General features: G+C 31.3%; 2 protein-coding genes across 8 annotated transcripts in view; one reads left to right on the top strand and one right to left on the bottom strand.

Annotated features, from left to right (window-relative positions):
* The window catches only part of LOC118196302 (phosphatidylinositol N-acetylglucosaminyltransferase subunit H-like), a 34,976-nt gene extending 17,011 nt beyond the window's left edge, over positions 1-17,965 (top strand). For 3 of the 7 annotated variants that reach the window (XM_035367724.2, XM_035367723.2, XM_035367727.2), the window contains exons 4-7: positions 880-958; positions 1,080-1,207; positions 6,278-6,361; positions 17,313-17,948. In XM_035367724.2, coding sequence (XP_035223615.1) covers positions 880-958; positions 1,080-1,207; positions 6,278-6,361; positions 17,313-17,402 — 381 coding nt within the window. In that variant the 3' untranslated portion in view covers positions 17,403-17,948. The other 4 variants (XR_004759408.2, XM_035367725.2, XM_085821148.1 and 1 more) reach the window with 4 other exon arrangements.
* The window catches only part of LOC118196299 (uncharacterized), a 175,850-nt gene that overhangs the window by 83,075 nt on the left and 72,518 nt on the right, over positions 1-20,257 (bottom strand). Inside the window, exon 2 of the mRNA XM_035367720.2 lies at positions 19,722-19,896. The gene's annotated coding sequence lies outside the window, so the exon portion shown is untranslated. The remainder of the gene's footprint in view (positions 1-19,721; positions 19,897-20,257) is intronic.

Below are 20,257 nucleotides of genomic sequence, written 5' to 3' on the forward strand. Positions count from 1 at the left end.
TTTTGTTTAAATTGGAAAAAACTATTAAAAGCATTATGTAAACACTTACCATTCATTTAACCTAGTTTTAAAAGTATTCAAAATCATGGCGTGAAAATGCCGAAAATTAAGCTCTAGTAGTGTTCTGAAATTCTCAGTTAGACACCATTAGACACCATCAGACAAGACACAATAGTCTTGTCTAATGGTGGCTGGTAATGAATCTTTGTTTGCATGTTGTGCTATAAAATATTTTCTCTGCATGAAGCATAAGCTGTAATATGTCTTATGTCACTTAGTGATAAAAAAATACTTTATGTTCGGATTGTCAAAACTTTCAGAATGACTGACTAGTTAACTAAAAGAGGTACTGTAATTGTTCAGAGATCTAACCATGAGATTTGTGCAGTGTTTTTAGAACTCTTTCAAAAATGTTTTGAAAGACTTTTAGATATATTTTAGAATATTCAAGGAGAGAGGTGATATGTAAATTCCATCTTGCTGTCTTTCAAAACACTTACCATGGCATTGGATTTTTTTATGCAAGCTTTGTCATCATCAGATGAAAGTGATTAAGACTTACCTTTCCCTTAACTCTTCAAGTGCACATTTTGAGAGTATTGGAAAGTGGGGTAGCTATCAAGTTAAACGTTTTCCTTCTGGCAATCATATTTTTATTTATTTTATAGGTTGATTTTTGTTATATGTGCACTCAGAAGTCTTTTGTACAACTTGTGAATAAAAACTGAAGTAAATAAATTGTATAAATTTATATTTGTGTATTGTTCACTAAGGAAATTTCCTTTGTATATTACCATGTTACTTCATATGTACCAGAGTAAAAAATTAGTACACAATTGTTCAGAAGCGTTCCGTAAAACATGAATATTTTCTTTACAGGATGTTAGTTTTCTAGGCCTGTTTCTGTGCTTTCTGTGTGTGATATTAGTTTTAAAGTTACACCATAAAGTAAAACAAGGTATATATGATTATCTTATTTTTTTATTTAAAACAAAATGTTTAGGAAAAATTTATAAGAATTTTTATGTTATTTATCATTTTGCCAGAATTATTCCAGTATTTATTCTTTTTTCCTCCAGAATCTTTACTGGTAATTGCATCTCTAGGACTCCAGTTAACTACTACTTTTGTAACTGGTAGAAAAGCATCGCAGTTCATTCTTCAGCAAGATATCCAAGATGTTGTTATAAATGAAGGAATTTTCATGGTAAGTGAAGGAAAATTGATTCTTTACTATATCACAAATTGATTGCTAGTTTAATGTCAAAAACATTATTTTTGTTATACAGTCAAAAGTCGTTAGTTCGGACACCCATAATCCGGAATGATTTATAATCCGGACCTCAAAGCTAAAAACTTTCTGCGCATGCGCCGCGTTGCACACGCGCACAGGTGTTTTACGCGTGCGCGTAAGACCTTGACTACTGCGCATATGCGTGTGCGCAAGTGCAGAATACGTTTTCGCCTACGCGTTTAATGTATAACGGACGGTGTAAGCTAAAATTATCTAATTATCTATTTCAGTTAATGTTAATGATTGCATTGTTCCTTAATCTTCGAATTGGATCCCGCTTATTATTTTTAGCAGACTGTAAGAGCAGTTTTATAAAAGTAAACTTGAACTTTCGATTATGTCAAATAGAATTTCCGATGTTGGAACTTCCAAAGGATCTACAAAACGAAAGTATGTTTCGATGTCCAACAAACAAAAATTGGAATTGCTGCAAAAAATGGATTAAGACATGAAGAATGTGACAGAGAGGTTAGTGAAAACGAAAAAATTTCGATTGACAAGTTAGTCGGTATTCTCGGCACAGCAATTAACGGGACTTGAAGAGCGAGACTTTGTAACTGAACAAGAAATTATGTCTGTTTATAGAATTAAAAAGAAAGTATTATCACATAAAATGAAGCAACTTAAACAACTTACATTGAAAGAAATGTTTAATAAAGTACACAAATAAATATTAAGCTTTTTTTTTTTTTTTTTTTTTTTTTTTTTAAATTTTGATACCCTTTAGATCATAATTGTTCTTTATTTCATAAATTTTAAACTGATTTAAACTGATGATCTATAATCCGGAATAGCCGAAGTCCCGACGAGTCCGGATTAACGACTTTTGACTGTACATGTATTTATGTATATAAATAAATAGTATTAGAAGACACTGAGAGGTTTTTGGAGAAGATGCAATATTCAAACGAGATGTATTTTATGCATGCAAAAATTGTATACTTTAAACCTGTACTTTTACGCCACTTAACGAAGCATAACTTTTTATTTTATATGGACAAAAATTTGAAAATAAAGAAATTATAAAAATTCCTCTCGGGTTTCCCTCTAAATTATTTATAATAAGTGTGTAAAATTATGTGAATTAGTATTATATAGAAATGTGAATAAAGTTTTGGAAGATATGAGGATGAATTTAAAAAAAAAAAAAAGTTTTCATTTTTTTATATAAAAATGAATCTGGTTAGCACAGTCTTAGTTTTGTCATCTACTCATATATGTTGTGGAGTTCATATGGAAAGTCTTTATCATTCAATTTGTTTGTTATTTATATTTAGAAAACTGTAGTATTACTGTTAGATCCTCATTCTACAGTATTACTCTATTTAGTTTTAAGATATTTCAGAAGTACTATAACGCAATTGGTTTCTAGACAATAAAAATTAATCATACAGATATTGTATCAAAATATTTATGTGGTAATTACCACCAGAATTAAATTAATGTGGAGGTTAACAGATTTTTCTGTAAGAATTCCTTTGTTTGTAAGTGCATGTGTATGTTAACCTTTTGATGGTCATAAATGAGCTCACCTCGCATTCCAGTTAGACACCGCAGTGGAAGCAAGCCAACAAGCTTGCATTTCAAATTTACGACTGCAGTTATCGTATGTATTCGTGAGGAAAGACTTGCTTAATCTCACAACCACTGAAGGAATATCCCTCTTTTATTATTATTTTGTTTATTAATCCATTGTAGTCATCAACAAGCCTAGCATATTCAAGGTAAACATTACAATACAAAAAAAAAAAAAAAAAAAAAAAAAAAAAAATGTGTTTAATTAACCTGAATGATTTCTGCTTATAGGGACACAGATATTTTCTGCTTGAGAAACTGACACTTATCACGTACCTATAGTTGAGCAGACTTCATTCCTTGAAAATTGCCAGTGTTCTGGTATCCAAGAACCAATCCAAGAACTTATTGGTAGGAATTAAATAGCTTAATTTAGTTCCTAGTTTCCCATCCATTTTTCGTTTACCATAACCCAGCATTTTTCACAGCATTAATTTCAGTACCATGTTATGCTATTCATGGCACTTTTAAAAGCAACACTAAGTAATATTTAACATTTCACATTGTGGTGTAGTGGTCGAAACCGCTATGCAAATCCTGGGTTGTGTCATCAGGTTGAAAACAAAACACAGCATAATAAAATTTATTGAAACGCAAAAAAAAAAAAAAAAAAAAAAAAGGCTACATACAATTCGACAAGAGAGAAAACTATCTCTCTCAAAAATCAAATTCTATACATTTTACGTGCGAGAGCAATTCGTGGCTCTCGAACTTGCGTTTTTAACATTGCCAACGATTTAATTATTTTAATAAAGACTATTTTAACAACTATTGAAAACGTGTTTGTAAGTTAAAAAATAATAAATTTCAGCTTATTCTCACGAGACATCCTTGTCCATATTAATCTTCAGTCTCTTCTTCTTTTATGTGACCTTATCACAACATGCTCATCTGATGAGTTGTCAAACCTGCTATTTCAGTATTCTAATCACGTCAGTCCTAACCACCGTATGACAAAAAAAAATGGGCACCACCGTATGACAAAAAAAAAAAAAAAAAAAAAATAGTGTTAAAATGTGCAGCAAGGTGCTGAAGATAGCAACCGTGTTATCAGCTAAGCCATCTCATTTTTATGACTGAAATTGAGCCGCCTTTTTTTAGAATTGCACAAAACATAATTTTATGGATGGTTTTCTTTGTATAAATTATTTGAATAAAAGCATGTTTTATGAGAGTGGAAAGAAAAGAAAATGGATTTCACAATCTGAGATTTTCCTAAAGTTGAGAAGGAAGCGGTGAAATTACTGCAGGATAAAAAGGAATTCTTCATAGGCAAAAATTTTGTAAAAATAATCATGAAATGATGTTGTGTTTTACCAGTTACGATACACCAAACTGGCATTACAACTTTCCAACTTGCCGAGAAAAAATAGGTATCAGATCTTGGTTTCACTTGGTTTGAAAGATCATGCCTAAATTTCCTTACATCTGTAAAATTGATCTCTGTTGGTGCTGTTGATTTGGGTTGAGTTTTGTAATATGCAACTGAAAATGAACCACAATACAGTCATCGATTGGAACAATCATATGCAGGAGGTTTGTGCTCATGCCTTGCTTGAAGTTAAAATTGGCAGAAAAACCAGAATGGTGGAGATTAACAAAAGTCTTTTTACAAAAAGGAAGAGTAACTTTGGACGTGTTCTTCCTACACAGTGGGTTTTTGGAGGCATGTGTAGAGAAACAAAAGAATGTTTTCTTGTAACTGTTTTGGATTTCTCAGCTAAACCTTTATTTTGTGCTACTAAAAAAAATATCGCACATGGTTGTGAAATTTTTTCCTGATTGCTGGAAAGTATGCAAAACAGAAAATTTGAAAGAAGCAGAAAATGATCATCTTGCAGTTAATCACAAATAACAATTTCATAGATCAAATTATATGAAAAAAAATTGAAAGAATATGGGGGAGTGCAAAATGGCATAATAAACACCAGCATAGCACCTCATACCACCATCTTGAATCATATTTATTAGAGTTTTTGTGACCATGATTACATAAAACAAAAACAATTTTTTTCCCAAAATGTTGCAAGACATCTCTATGTTCATGCTCCCCATTCAAATTTAAATTATGTTTCATTTCTAATAAATTTAAAATTTATTAATGTTGTTGTAATAAAAATATCTTATGTTTTTTTCTTTGTGCCCATCTGATGAAAAAAAATCTGTTAATACATTTGTTATTTATTACTAATTGCACTTCAATTTCTTCCCTCTGTAAAATTCAATTTCAGTTTCATTTTTTATATACAGTAATTAAAATTGATTTCATATTTACTAGAAATTTCAGTTTTTTGAACATGAGATTATGTGTATTGTAACAGCTTTAAACATTGCTCTTAAAATCTTGTATAATTTAAATAGATGAACATTAATGTATATGTTAACAGCAATGTTTGAAACGCAGGCTCTCGCATGAAGAATTTAATTATTTTTAATTTTTAAAAAGTTAGAATATGTTTTCCCTTCTTGTTTGCATGGCACCTTTTTTCCTGAGTGTATCTTTCATCTTGTGATATTATAATATTAAATGAAGTCTTTGCTGTGTTCTATCAATGGAGTTTGCTTCAACTGTGAAAGAAGTATCACAGTACACTGCATAGATTATTATTGAAAATATTGATCAATCTAATTTTTTACAAAATGTAAAATTACAGAATCTTATAGAAATCGTGTTCTAGAAAACACTGGCAGTATCAGTATACTTAGTAAATATGTAATATTTTTTGCATCAATTAAAAACGAAAAATATTTGTATTGTACTTTAATTAATTTTGCAATTGCCAGAGCATCATTCTAAAGTAATAAAACTTCATATAAATATTAATATTATATTTTTAGAGTGATAAATTACTTGTGTGAAAATTCTTTGTAAAAAAATTCTAAATAAAGACACATAAAACATTAAATGAAATTTGAATGGGGGAAAATCAGCTTCGAATCAGTGTAATTTATATATTAACTGATTCATCAATGCAAATTCAAAATGGAAATTAAGTATCTCGGCTGGTTAACTTTTTGGGGGGCAGGATGAGGATCACCTCTTTCATATATATATATAAGCATTACAAAATTTTCCCAAATATAAGAGTAGGGACTGAAAAAATGTGTGAAGTTAGATTTTGTATTTTATACAAAATTAATTTCTGTTACTTTAGATACAGGAAAACGTGAATTTTTGTGTCACGTAAAACATTTTGTTGTGAAAGTATAGGCTGAGTAAAGACTTTTGTAGACATGGTGTATATTGTCATTAGAAAAATAAAATTAATTCTTTCTTTAAAATGCCATTTCTAAGCCTATTCATGTGCTTACATCTTCTTATTATATATTTTATTAATTGTTAGGTTTGTATTTGTCTACTTGAAGTTTTGTTATGCATTTTGTATTCTTTTACTTTTCTTTTTGCAGCACAGAGTATTGTTTTATTTAGCTGTTTTACTCAGAGATGTTAAAGACCCAACTAATCTTAAATGTTTAATTCCTTTGTTTAAGGTATGTATTTTATTTTAAATATGTTTAAATAGGATACAATCAATTAATTATATTAAAAAATTTTCTATTTTAAATCAAATAATATAATCAAATATGTGTGATATATTTTAAAATTTTATTTAAAATGCAACATTTATGAATCAGAAGGCTCTACGAGATCTTATCCATGGCTCTACCAGAATTTGCTCAGTGGACCAACTGATTATTTTGTATTTTCTGTGGAGCATTTTATTGGTACATTTTTGTGTTTTAATCCAAGACATATAGGAAACAACTACAATGTCTTTTGCCATCTTTTATATCTGGTTGTAATAAAAGTTTTCTACCAAAAAAATTTTCTTAAGAAAGTTATGGAAAAAAACATGAAAAGCAGTACCTTTAGTGTAGGTAATAATCACCACACAAATCTGTGATTCTCTGCCAACATTTTGGTAGTTTTTCAAAGCCTTTGGTCCGCAAACTTGGTGGCCACAAGTCCAAAAGCAGATCAACTTCATTTTGGATGTCCTGTGCAGAATGGAAGATAAAGCCAGCAAGATGTTGCTGCAGTTGTGAAAAAAGGTAGAAGTGCAAAGGAGCAGTTTCAGGACTATATGATGGGTGTGGCAAAAGATCCTATTCGGGTCCTTACAGAGTCCAACCGGTGAATGCAGACACATGTAGTCTTGCATTATTTTAATGGAACGCTACCTTTTTGTGCCGGAACTCGGTTCAATGTTTCTCCTTGACAGCAGCATCAACACGGACTAGCATTCCGCTGTACACTTTACTGTCGAGGGTTTTACCTTTTTCCAAGTACTCTTTGTGGATAATATCACAGCAATCCCACCAGGCTCAAAGCATGATCTTTTCGTTAGTCGAACGGTGCCTTGTGGCACTGTCAACGGGCTCATCGGGTGCAGACCAACCCCAGTTTTCATCACAAGTGACGATCCGGTCCAGAATTTCATCCTTGCATTGATATTCAAGCAGATTAGTGGAAGCTGAAACGCATTGTTCTTATCTGCTTTAGTCAGCTCAACTGGCACCCAGTGATTGAACTTGTACGTCAAGTTTATGCGATGCATAATGCAACTAACGGACATGGCACCAATGCTTAACTCCTTAGCAGGCTCTTGAATGGTTGCATACTTGATCTTCTTCCACAAGTTCTCGCAGGTGGCCCTCATCAACATCAATAGGCTGGCCAGTTCAGTAAGCTGGCTTTGCTTCTTGAATGTCATAGTCCTTGTTTTTCAACTTTCAGTACCAAACCTTCATAGTGTCATAAGCAATAGTACATTAGAACCTAAAGCTGTATGCATGATTTGGTGACATTCTGTAGCTGACCTTTCTGCTATAGAACTCGAAGTAAATGATGGTTCTAATTTGATATTTCCATTTCAGACACCTTGTACTTAATGATAATGATATTTATTTACGAATTTCACGGTGTTCTAAAGCAAGTCTCTTTCTTTAAAATGCCAAAAATCGTTTGACAAAATATAATTAAACATGGCAACTAGATCTGTTGCAGAGGCAAGAAACTTTCATTAAATTTCGATGATATTTGCAGAGGCAAGAAACTTTCATTAAAACTCAATATTTTATAAAGTGAACAATTGATGCATGGGATCATTATGATGTCTATATTGGTGCCTGCTTAAATATGTAAAGTTTAACAACCCTAGGAATTACTTCTTCACACTTATGGTGTTTTACATATTTAGGATCCATCTGTTAGAAATATATCACTGAAATAGCCTTGCTCTTTAATTATACTGTGCGAAATTACTATAAAATTTGTTGTCAGAAGTGCATTATATGAAAAATTTGATTTGAGTACTTCAGAAGTTCAGAGTTTAAGCACAGAGTTTCGGTTAAAAGTTCATTTTTTCTTAATTTAATTAGAATTTTTTGTTTTAGCCTGAGAATTATGTGTCTTCATGGCAATAATTTCTATAGCATAACTGAATTTTATCCATTATTATTTTCTTATTCTATTTCATTTAAAAGTTCATGAAATCTTGCTTAATTTAAAAGTTTCTTTAAAGAGGTAGTAAAACCAAAACTATTGAAACAACATATTTTATTTAAGGTAAAATGAATAATATTAATGTAAATAATATTAATGCAATATTTATGTAAAACATACCAAAGCATGCTAAAGCCTCTACCAGTACACAGACAAACACTCTAAAAAATATCGCCTGTTTATCATTTTTTTAACTTTATGTTTTTCTTTCCATATTAACCATTTGAGGTACGGTGCATAAAAAAAATTGTTTGGGAAAAAATGATTTTACACGTAGATAATTAGCCCCCTAATACAATGTTATTTCATGCAAAAAAAGGTAAACCTTTAAGGTAATTCATGACGAGGTGGGATACCGCTTGTCCCACCGTGCATCTGGAGCAGTAAAATGGTATCTTTGCTTGAGCGTAAATTCTCCTAACATGCTTATCTAAAGTGCTAGCTTTAGCAACCAAATGAAAATGCAAGATATAAAAAATATTTTTTCCAAAAAAAATTACATAATTTTAAAAAAATCACTCTCTGTACGACTTTTTAAATACAGTACAAAGTCCGTAATCCAGACTCGTTGGGACTTCGGCGATTCCGGATTATAGATCATCAATTTAAATCTGGTAAGATGGCATGCAGAAATTATAAAATTAAAAATATGAAACTGTAATTTATGAAATAAAGAGCAATTATGATCTAAAGGGTATCAAAATTTACAAAAAAAAAGCTTAATATATTAATAATAATATTTGTTTACTTTATTAAACATTTCTTTCAATGTAAGTTGTTTAAGTTGCTTCGTTTTTTGTGCTAAACGTACATGTGTAAACTTTAAACGTGCATGTGTAACATTAAACGTGCATGCGTAAACGCATTACACACATGCATAAAGCATACAAGAAAAAAGTTCGGGGCTTTGAGGTCCGGATAATGGACGTCCAGATTACAGACTTAGTACTGTATTTTTTAATGATTTCATAATAGATTTGAAACAGAGAAGATTTTCTCTCCAGTACTGTATTTGCTGCAGATTTGAAAAGGAAGATATTTAGAAGGCTGTCATGTTTATTTACATTTCACCTCTCTTTACTCTGCTTAGGATATTTTTCTATGGTGAATCACACTCCCATATCCATTTAGTATTCAATGACATTTCATGTTAGAGTTATATTTTCATTTGTTTTGGAAAAAATACTAAATATTTTTCAAGTTTTAACATTATTGCAATTTATTTAAAAAAATTTGCATTTTCAATATATAAAATTAACATGATTCTTGAACTTAAAATATTTAAACTGTGCTGCCATCTAGTAGCAGCAATTCCTACATGTGTGGTGGGACATATTTGTCCCACCTTTTAATTTCACGTATTCTTAATTAATATATATGAATTCAAATAATAATTTTTATTAGAAAAGGAAACTTTCACATAAAAACAAAATTAGTTCTGACACCAAAAGTTGTTGTTCAGACGATTTAAATTACATTAGAAATTAAGAAAAAAAAAAAAAACTGCTTCAAAATTAGACCTGCAAAGAATTTTTATTTTACATTATTTCCATGAATGAATACTAGTGTTGCCATGTGTTATACATTTAGAGAACTAAAAGGCATAATTGCATGTACTTTAAATGGAATTTTGCAGCTTTCATCTGGGAGATAAAAACTGATAAAAAAAAGGTGAGTGACCCACCACCCGTCAAAGGATTAAATCATAAGTCTACTGAAATACTCTCAAACTTCTTATGTTAAATGTGCAACTTTTTAAATGGAACTATATTAGCACTTGCAAATGTTGTACTTTTAATAGTATGTGTGTGTATGTATAGGTATAGTAGAAAGCAATTTGTGATCACCTGCCTAATAACACATAAAATAGCTGTCATTGTGTAAGGCATCTATTTAATGAAGTGACTATAACTATCCTAGTATGTTCAGCAATATTATCTCTACATCTGGTAATTTTCCATCCTCAATAGGGAATATAATAGATATGTATAAGTGAATTCGATTCATTAAAATATTCAGATGCCTGATAGAGTGTATTCTGCTGAAAAAATGAGCCTTAAAGTTTTGCAGGAAAATAATCATCCATTTCATCACATACCTTCCACTGGTCCGTATCTGTCAAAGAGTATATGTAAGTGCCAAAATAATAATTTGGTAATTAGTATACATGCACTTAATCATCTATTTGATACTTCAAGAATGAGGTATAATTAGCACTGGGACTCAACTAGATCTAAAGTATCCAGCTCTTAATGCAAAAGGATTCAATGAGCTGTTCGTTACAAAACATTATCCACTTTATCAGTGATGAAGCTGTGGATGATTTGCTGGACTATAGCCATGCTCTTTCTAAAAGTAATGTATTTACTTTTGACAGTCCATTTTGGTTCTTTACTGGACATCAGTGAGCTGTAGTTGATACTTAGCTGAATGATGTTTCTTCATTTGCTTCACTTCTTATGTATACTTTCACCATTTCTTACACATACAGTAAGACCCCGCTTAACGCTGTTTCGTTTAGCGCTGTTTCGGTTTAGCGCTCTTTTATTTCAACCCGGGGATTCCACGAAATCGCTCGCAGCATACAGGGATTCCCCTAAATATTATGCAGCGATAGGTTTCAAATACATATCCGAAAGACTGTACTTGTATTTCTTGTTTGGTGCGGTATTGTACAGACATATTTTGAAGGGGTAAACGTGGAAGATGTCGAAGAAATAATTCAAGAAGCAGCGGCTAGTCTTTCTAATGATGAGCTCAAGGAATTAACTGAACAAGAAGAAAACAAAAATGTTGACAGCAGTGATTCAGAAGAAGAGCAAAAAGAACTTTCGATGGCGTTTGTAAAAAGGAGTTTGTCTACCATAACTGAAATAATGGATCAATTCATTGAAAATGATCCGAATTTTGACAGGAGCTCAAAAGTAAGGTGTGGTGTTAGAGATGCTCTATCCATTTATGAAGAACTTTTAAGAGAACAACGCAAAAGAAAAAGGCAAACAGCATTAGATGCTTTTGTCATAAAAAGGCAGAACACTGAAAACGTGGAAGGCTAACTAAATATGACTGACTGAGAATTTTATTTGTTTTTTTTTAAGAATATTCGTTTTATTATTTATATTTTGTTTTTATTTTTGCAAGAAATAATAATGTGGTATTAATTTGGGCTTTAAGAAATAAATTTTTGGTTTTATTTTTATTAAAAAAACATACTTTTTAAATTTAATACCTAACCAATTTCCTAGCCATCTTCCCCAACCCCAATATTTACATGTAAAGATAGCCTCGTTTAGCGCTGTTTCGCATTACGCTCTACTTTGATGGAACGTATCCCCCCGCGTTAAGCGGGGTCTTACTGTACTTTTTCAGTGGCTTGTGAATGCTAGTTTTTCCGTTTTAAAGTGCTTACAAGAAGCTGGGCTATCACAGCTTGTCTTTTATCAAACTCAAATATACCTGCAGCTTCTCCTAGTTTGTCTTTGAACAGGTTATTACCAAAAAGTATTTAATTAACAAAAGTTTTTTATTTTGAAATTATATATCTTGAATTATTACTCCATTCTGATATCCATTACACTGATTTGCTTATTATACGGAGACACAAGTTTTTGTATATTCTATCATACACAAGCCTAAACCTGAATGAAGAATAGTTGTATGCTGGAAACTCTTTATTGCTGGCAGTATGCTTTCCATTCAACAATACCTTAAATTCTAAGAAAGAGAATAAGCATTGGGAGCATGGTTGAATGTTCCCAAACAACCTTCAATTAAAATGTGTTTTGATTTATAACCATCAAAGCAGCCACTGTGTAACTCTAGCAATAACATATAGTGAAGCATTGTGGGGACTGGGTAATTTTTTATGGATGAAGCTTCACTGACACCAAAGCATTCTAGCAAATTGTAACTGCATTTCTCAAAGGACTGGCATGTAGAAGTGTATGAGAGCATATAAAAATGTGTTTACTGGTATGATAATAGCTTCAGTGCTATGTGTGCCTGTGTGGAATAGCCCGAGGTATATATTTTAAAAATAAAACAATTTGTCTTTCTTTTTTTATATATTATTATGATGATGATGATTATAATATTGTTGTTATTACTAAATGGATGCTACATTTCGCACCTTTTTGGTGTATGTACTAAACTGAGATTTTGGCGTGCTCAATTGTTCATTCTACAGGTGTGTTGATTCTCTTTAAGAACACTCATACTTCTCAATGTGTATGTATGCATTAAGGTTATATGAATATGTTTTATATACTTCTATTCTATATATGAGCATACAGTTATATGTGCATATGCATATCTACTGAATATATATGCATATATAAATATGCTTGCATATGCTTTGAATGATCAAAATATTAAACATGGCTTCTTAATTTTATGTCTGTCCATCTGTATTATGAATAAAAACCTACTATGCCTATAACTACATCAGATACTAAAGACTGAATGGTGAGCTGCAAATCATATTTGTTGTAGCAGCATCCAATTTTCCAGAATTTGTCCTAGATTCATAGAACTAATATTTTGCTGAGCTGCATTCTAGAGAGGTTCAATGGCATATTAGCTGCTGTGCTTAACTCTGGGCACCCAACACGCTGCTGGCTCAAATAAGTGTTCCTTAATCCTTAGAAAACTAAAGGCTTCGTTAATCTGTATGCTTAAAATACTGAAACGCCCATCCCTGTCCATTACCCAACTTCATTCCCTTCCCATCCATTAAACACATCTTTTCTACTTTCTAACAAAGAAGCTTCTGTTAGCCTTTTAGGACAAGCTGTCTGCAATAAACTGATACAATGCATTTGTGGAAACTGCACCTGCTACTGCATATCTTGGAGGGAAGAAAACATCATCACACTCTCATCTGTTTAGGGTGGTTGGTGGTTGTGTGAATGAAAGGTCATCTCAGGCATTTCAGCCTTCAAAGGGTTAAGCAATATTTGTTTGGTAATGGCTGAATAAAGTAGGGCTTTCTCACTCTTTTTGAAATATACCACTTCGTATTGATGAGCCAAGGATTATATAAATGATGGAGGAGTTATCATTATCTCTAACAGGTATAACTGAGAAGAAAGATTAATACTTCACTAATATCTTTCTGTCAGCCTACCACAACAGAAAACGAAATGAAATGCCCTGCTATTCATTGCTTCAGATTTCTTGTTCCCAATACCAGATAAAGTACCAATACCAATACCAGTTACCAGAAGTGCATTAAGTTTTCTGTAAATGTGTATGTAATATTGTCCATTCGCTGATATTTTTTTGGCATCCCAGTATGGTACCTGGATGCTCATTATTCTTTATTTATTTGTATTTTTTATTGTTTTCCCTGCAGGGGTGATGTACATCAGCTGTGGTCATAAGAGACTTCTTGCTAAGTGCTGGTGCAGTTACAGTTTATAAACATCACAAATACAGTGGTCCTTGAAAAATTTAATGTTATTTCCACTTCAAAACCTTGTCCTGATCTTCCCTAGAAATATCTTATAATTAAAGTTATGTACTTTTCTGTTTCGCCGGCGCAAATATTGCCAAGCAGAGTTTATTGGTGACAACATACAATATACACATAAAAAATGTTAACAAATGTTAGTTCTTAAGAATTTTTTATTTTGAAGGCATAAACATTTTAATATTATTTAAAATTTTGTAAAAAGCCAATAAATAAAGACAATAAATTTGTAAAAAGACATTAATTTAAGAATTTACTATGCTTTTATGGTTCAACATCCTGATTCACAGGTTCATATCACGTGACCCCAAGTCATCTCATCTCACGTAAACTACACTACAAAAATCTAATTCTCTCAATAATTATCTACATTAATTTCAAGCAAAATCTTAATTTGGAATGCAAGTTTAAATGAAAGAATTATTTCAATTCATACAAATAGCTTACTCAAGAATGATGTAAATCCACAGTGCTTTACTTCGCTAGTGCATTCTCATTAGAACTGATGAATTTAACCCTTGACTTTGCCTTTTTTATATTTTTGCCTTTGACTGAGCGGTGTGATTGCATCTTAATTGACTTAATTACCGTGAATGGCCTTAGGGCAAATTTAACTATCTGGTAAAAATTCTATGTAATTGTATGCCACTATTGAAAGAAACAATTAATCTGATAAGAAATGGCTGTGACTTGTTTTGAAAAAGAGCCGTAAAAGCTTACCAGCAAGGATATTCCATTTGGCATCAGTTGTACCATTATTGGCGACTTTATCGCCTGCACCGGCAAAACAGAAAAGTACCAAAGTTACTTAAGTCCTTTCATTTATCATTTTCATGGCTTGAGATAGACTTACTGGAAGCTCAGATGTTTAAAGACAACTATGCATGTTTCCCGGTTTGAAGTCATTTTATGGGGAAAAGAAAGTCCTTGCATATATGTGTTTTTCTATGTATGAACTTGATATGTTTGAAGGTTTTTTTTATGAGAAAAACAAATAAATAGTCTAAATACTGCAGTTTAAGAATAAATCAAATATGAATGTTTTATGTGATAATTAAGGGATAAGAAATAAGATGGATATGGTTTTCAAAAGAGCATGTTAAAGAGGAAACATATTCTTATAATCAGAGGTGTGTGTGTGTGTTATTACATCATGATATCTGTTATTACATCATGATAGTCTCATATAAATTTCCAATTCTATAAAAAAAATAGCGAACCACTGAGCAGTAGAAACTCATAATGATGATTCAACATTTATTGTAAATATTATCCATTGTATAATTTGGTTTTTGCCCAATAGCAATTTAAGAGGAATTTATGATACAACTGCTATCTTAATCACACAGAGAAATCTAAGTTTGTCCATTCTTAGGAATGAATAAATCTTATTGTTTTTATGGTTTAGTTTTGTGTAACTTAATTTTACATTGTTTGATTATAGATGAATTAGTAAATCATTTTGTAATGTACTAAATCTTATCATTTGTTAATATTTTAGCTCTATTTAAGTTAGTATGCACCAGACAATCCACTATGCTTCTGAGTAAAGTGAATAAAATTCTAAATGATATTTATCTGTTTTTAACTCTTGTTGAAGAGCTTTGCTCCACATAAAGAATACATCTGGACCTATTTAATGTAAAGAACATGGCTAAAACAAATGCTGAGAAGCAACGGGAATATAGAGAACGCAAGAAAGCTAATAAACCTCCTAAGCCACCACCAAAATCAAGCAAAGAACGTGTGCGTCTGTATAGAGAACGTAAGAAGCTAGCAAAAGTGAATCAAGAACTTCAGCAATTACAGCAGCAAAATTTGCATAATGATCCAACAGCAGGCACTTCGCGTGATGAAGATAACTTGATATACATTGAAGCTGATCAGGTTAGTGTGATTTTGGAAGAAGCTGTTGATACTGTGGGCTGTGATGATCATAGTGATAATATTAGCATATTACCACTCTAGATTTCAATGTTCCTATGATTAACCCTTTGTGGTTGTATTAAGTTTATACACAGTTTATATCAGGTTTATACACAGGTAATTTTTGGTGAACAAGCAGCTATATATAATATGCAAGTTTATGAAGCTTGTCAACTTAATATAAGATCAGTACAGCTCTTTACTGTGGTGGCTGAGAGCAAGACATACGACTGGAATGGTAAAACAGCTTTATGGCTAAGTGTAGACATACGACCGCAAAGGGTTAAAAAGAATTATTATGAGCCCTGTCTTCTGGAAACACTAAGATAGTCTGTATGTACAAGTTTGTATATCATATAATTATAGCTATAGTAATTTTATTCTATCTGTTTACTTGATATTGTTGCAATAAATATACAGTCAAAAGTCGTTAATTCGGACACCCATAATCCGGAATGATCTATAATCCGGACCTCAAAGCTAAAATCTTTGTGCGCATGCGCCGCGGTGGCACATGCGCACAGGCGTTTTACGCGAGCGCGTAAGACCTTGACTACTGCGCATATGCGTGTGCGCAACTGCAGAATACGTTTTCGCCTACGCGTTTAATGTATAACGGACGGTGTAAGCTAAAATTATCTAATTATCTATTTCAGTTAATGTTAATGATTGCATTGTTCCTTAATCTTCGAATTGGATCCCGCTTATTATTTTTAGCAGACTGTAAGAGCAGTTTTATAAAAGTAAACTTGAACTTTCGATTATGTCAAATAGAATTTCCGATGTTGGAACTTCCAAAGGATCTACAAAACGAAAGTATGTTTCGATGTCCAACAAACAAAAATTGGAATTGCTGCAAAAAATGGATTAAGACATGAAGAATGTGACAGAGAGGTTAGTGAAAACGAAAAAATTTCGATTGACAAGTTAGTCGGTATTCTCGGCACAGCAATTAACGGGACTTGAACAGCGGAACTTTGTAACTGAACAAGAAATTATGTCTTTTTATAGAATTAAAGAGAAAGTATTATCACATAAAATGAAGCAACTTAAACAACTTACATTGAGAGAAATGTTTAATAAAGTAAACAAATAAATATTAAGCTTTTTTTTTTTGTAAATTTTGATACCCTATAGATCATAATTGTTCTTTATTTCATAAATTACGGTTTCATGTTTTTAATTTTAGAATTTCTGCATGCCATCTTACGAGATTTAAACTGATGATCTATAATCCGGAAAAATCGATAATCCGGAATCGCCGAAGTCCCGACGAGTCCGGATTAACGACTTTTGACTGTATATATGTATGTATGTATTTGAATTGGATGTTTTACTTTAAAACCCCAAAAATCTTAACATACAAAAGCTTCATTACTTAATTACTTACAGAGAATATTAGGATATTCTCTTTCTCTTCATAATTAATGACTGAGAATAATGCTAAAAAAATGCTTTATAATAGGAATAACACTCTACCCTTTTGATGTACAAATTCAAATTTTCAAAAAATTGCAATTTTTTTCCCTTTCTTTTTCCAGTACACATTTCCCAGATTGGATTGCTTAGAAAGTATATACAATGGCATTCAAGCATCATTGTTTTTGAATCAGACAGAAAGCAGTTCCTGAAGATTTGATGTTGTATTAATTGTTTACTTTTATTCAACACTATTATTATTATATACTTACCTTTTTTTCTTTTGCATTTTTCTTTGAAATACCTATAATTATCATCATTATTGCCTGCATCATTTATTCTCATATGATGCAAAGTTTTTATTATCTGTTTTTTAAATGTTAATGCATAATATGATGGTAATGCTGGGTGGAATTTTCTAATTCAAACAAGATTAAATCATGAACATAATATGAAGATTGATGATTTATGTTTTCCCAATTTTTTACATTTAACCACTCTAGATTACTATTACTAGATATTATTCATGTAGAAATTGAAAAAAAATCTCCCATTTGTACGTTATTAATATAGTAACAGTAATTTAACTGTAAATAACTTGTTAAAACTAAAACAAATATTTGTTATATTACAGATTGCTTGACATGTTTGTTTGTTTAATAAGAATTGTGTTAATTGTTATTAATTGAATTTGTGTTCATTTAACTGTGTTTATGTTGAAATAAAAATTATGACAGAGCAGTGGTTTGCCCTTTCCTCTTCTGTTTATTGTCTTTTATTTTTTTGATTGAAGCTTTTCTTTTTTTTACCATCTTTTAAACCTAAAATATATTTTCAGTGAACATTTTGTAAACTTTGTATTAAATTATAGTAAAATATTCTAGAATAAGGATTGTTCCTGATTCTACAGAGTAGCAGAAATTATTTTTCAAAATTGTTCTGAATTATAATTGATTAAAATTGGTTTCTTGAAAAGACTTAATTGCTTTTCTGTACCTTAAGCTCACAAATTATGAGTACAATAGGTTTTCAGATCTGTAAAATTTTTTCCATAATTTTTATGACCTGGTTAAGAAAAAATCTGATTGTACACCACATGACTTCCTTGTATTGGAATATTAAATTATACGCATTTTTTCTTGCATTTCATTTAAACTTATTGGATTGAATTAAATCTACTTCGCCGACAGCGCATAAACCACAATAGAATAAATGCATTCTTTAAAATTCACTCTAGTATTTGTTTACCATAGCGACACTCTGGCGCTAGATTCACTTAACAGTATTATGATAACTGGATGATAAAAACAACATAATTCAATCATTTTTAAAGCAAAAAATGTACAATTTACCAACATATAAGAGTAATTTTATAAATAATATTTTTATCATATCAAAAATATTTTTAGATCACTGAGCCGGGTAACAAAGTGGATATATATATAAATATATTTATATACGTTTGGTGCGGCAGATTGCAACCAAAATACGAGGTGCACATCTACATGTTATAGCAGTCCTATATACAAAATTTCAACGTTCTGAGGCTACTCGTTTTTGAGTTATGCGAGATACGTACGTACGCACGAACGTACATACGTTCGTACAGACGCCACAAAAATTTCTCTTCAGAATTAATTTTAAAGCAGTTTTATAATTTTTTTTGAAGGAAAAGAGTACTTTATTCTGTCCTTACGTACAGATATCATGCAAAAACATCGTTAAATTGCATTCGATAGCAGTCAAAATGGACATTTTCGTTGAAATATGCTGCCTGAAACTTTTCACGATTACAATACTTCCTTTTTACTTCGCACAAGGAAGTAAAAAGCACGTAGCAAGCTTCAAGGGAATGTATATGCATGTTATTTACAATGTGTTGCTTATGCATAATTATTAATTATCATTTATTCCATCACATATAAATAATATTCCGATGTTCTCTTAGTGGCCATTATTTAGAACAGCACTGAAACACTAAATTAAGACTATCTGAATCTTCTTAATGCCATCAGAATATGTGTATTTCAGGTTAGAAAATAACAACTATGTAGAGCGACAAATACAGCTTATAAAAAGGATGATATTGTGTAGGGGATTTCTTGTGCAGAATAATCACGTACAAAAAATTGATGAACTGCAAAATTTAATTTTATCTCCATTTGACATTTTGCGTATTCAAATATAAGTAATTAACCCAAGGTTTAGTTTACATAATACAGTTTGCAGTTCCTTAACTGTACTGTTATGGATAGATAACCACATATCCTAGTTACAAAAATATTTATTCTTTTATATATATCCCCAAGTACCCTCTTACTATATTAAAATCACAATAAACATAGAAATAAAAACATTATCCTACTCTTATAACTAAACTCCTGAATAAATATTTTCATTTTAACACTTAGTTTACATTATCATTATTTTAACCTAATCTAGAGACAAAACTCTTGAACATATATTTATATTCCAAAAATTAAAATTTACAATATTTATTCTACCACTAAGATAAGATGAATGGTACTTACGACTGCAGACTTCAGAAATCCATTAATTAAACAAAATTACATGGAGCCGAAGGATAACACGCAAAGGATTTGGTTGCAGTCAGTTAGTGTAACACTCATTCATTTCTTAAATGTCTGTAAAACTGAAACACTTCATCTGAGTAGGACAGGAATCTCTATGGCTCAGTTTAAACACCTATATAAATAAAACACATCATTAGAATAGGGTAGGAACCTTTATCACTCAGTCCTTTCATAAACGTCGGGGAACTGGAACACTTCATCTGTATATTGCAGGAACCTTTATCACCTGTTTTCTTAAATGACTGTAAAATGGGGAGCATTTCATCTTAAATTTCTATAAAATTGAGATAGTTCATCACCACAGACAGGAGCCCTTATCGATCAGTTAAATCCAAGTCATCTCCCACAAATTATATTTCTATTACAAAAACTACAAACACTTCCACTAGTCATCACCAGCTGTTTCGGTTATATCAGAGTTAGTTCTTTTCCTAACTCATAGCAAATGGATGGAAGCTCAACCCCTCCCTCCC

Source organism: Stegodyphus dumicola, chromosome 7 (genome assembly GCF_044657685.1).
Source record: "Stegodyphus dumicola isolate Sdum_Otavi_A_Nest chromosome 7, ASM4465768v1".
Classification (NCBI taxonomy): Eukaryota; Metazoa; Arthropoda; class Arachnida; order Araneae; family Eresidae; genus Stegodyphus; species Stegodyphus dumicola.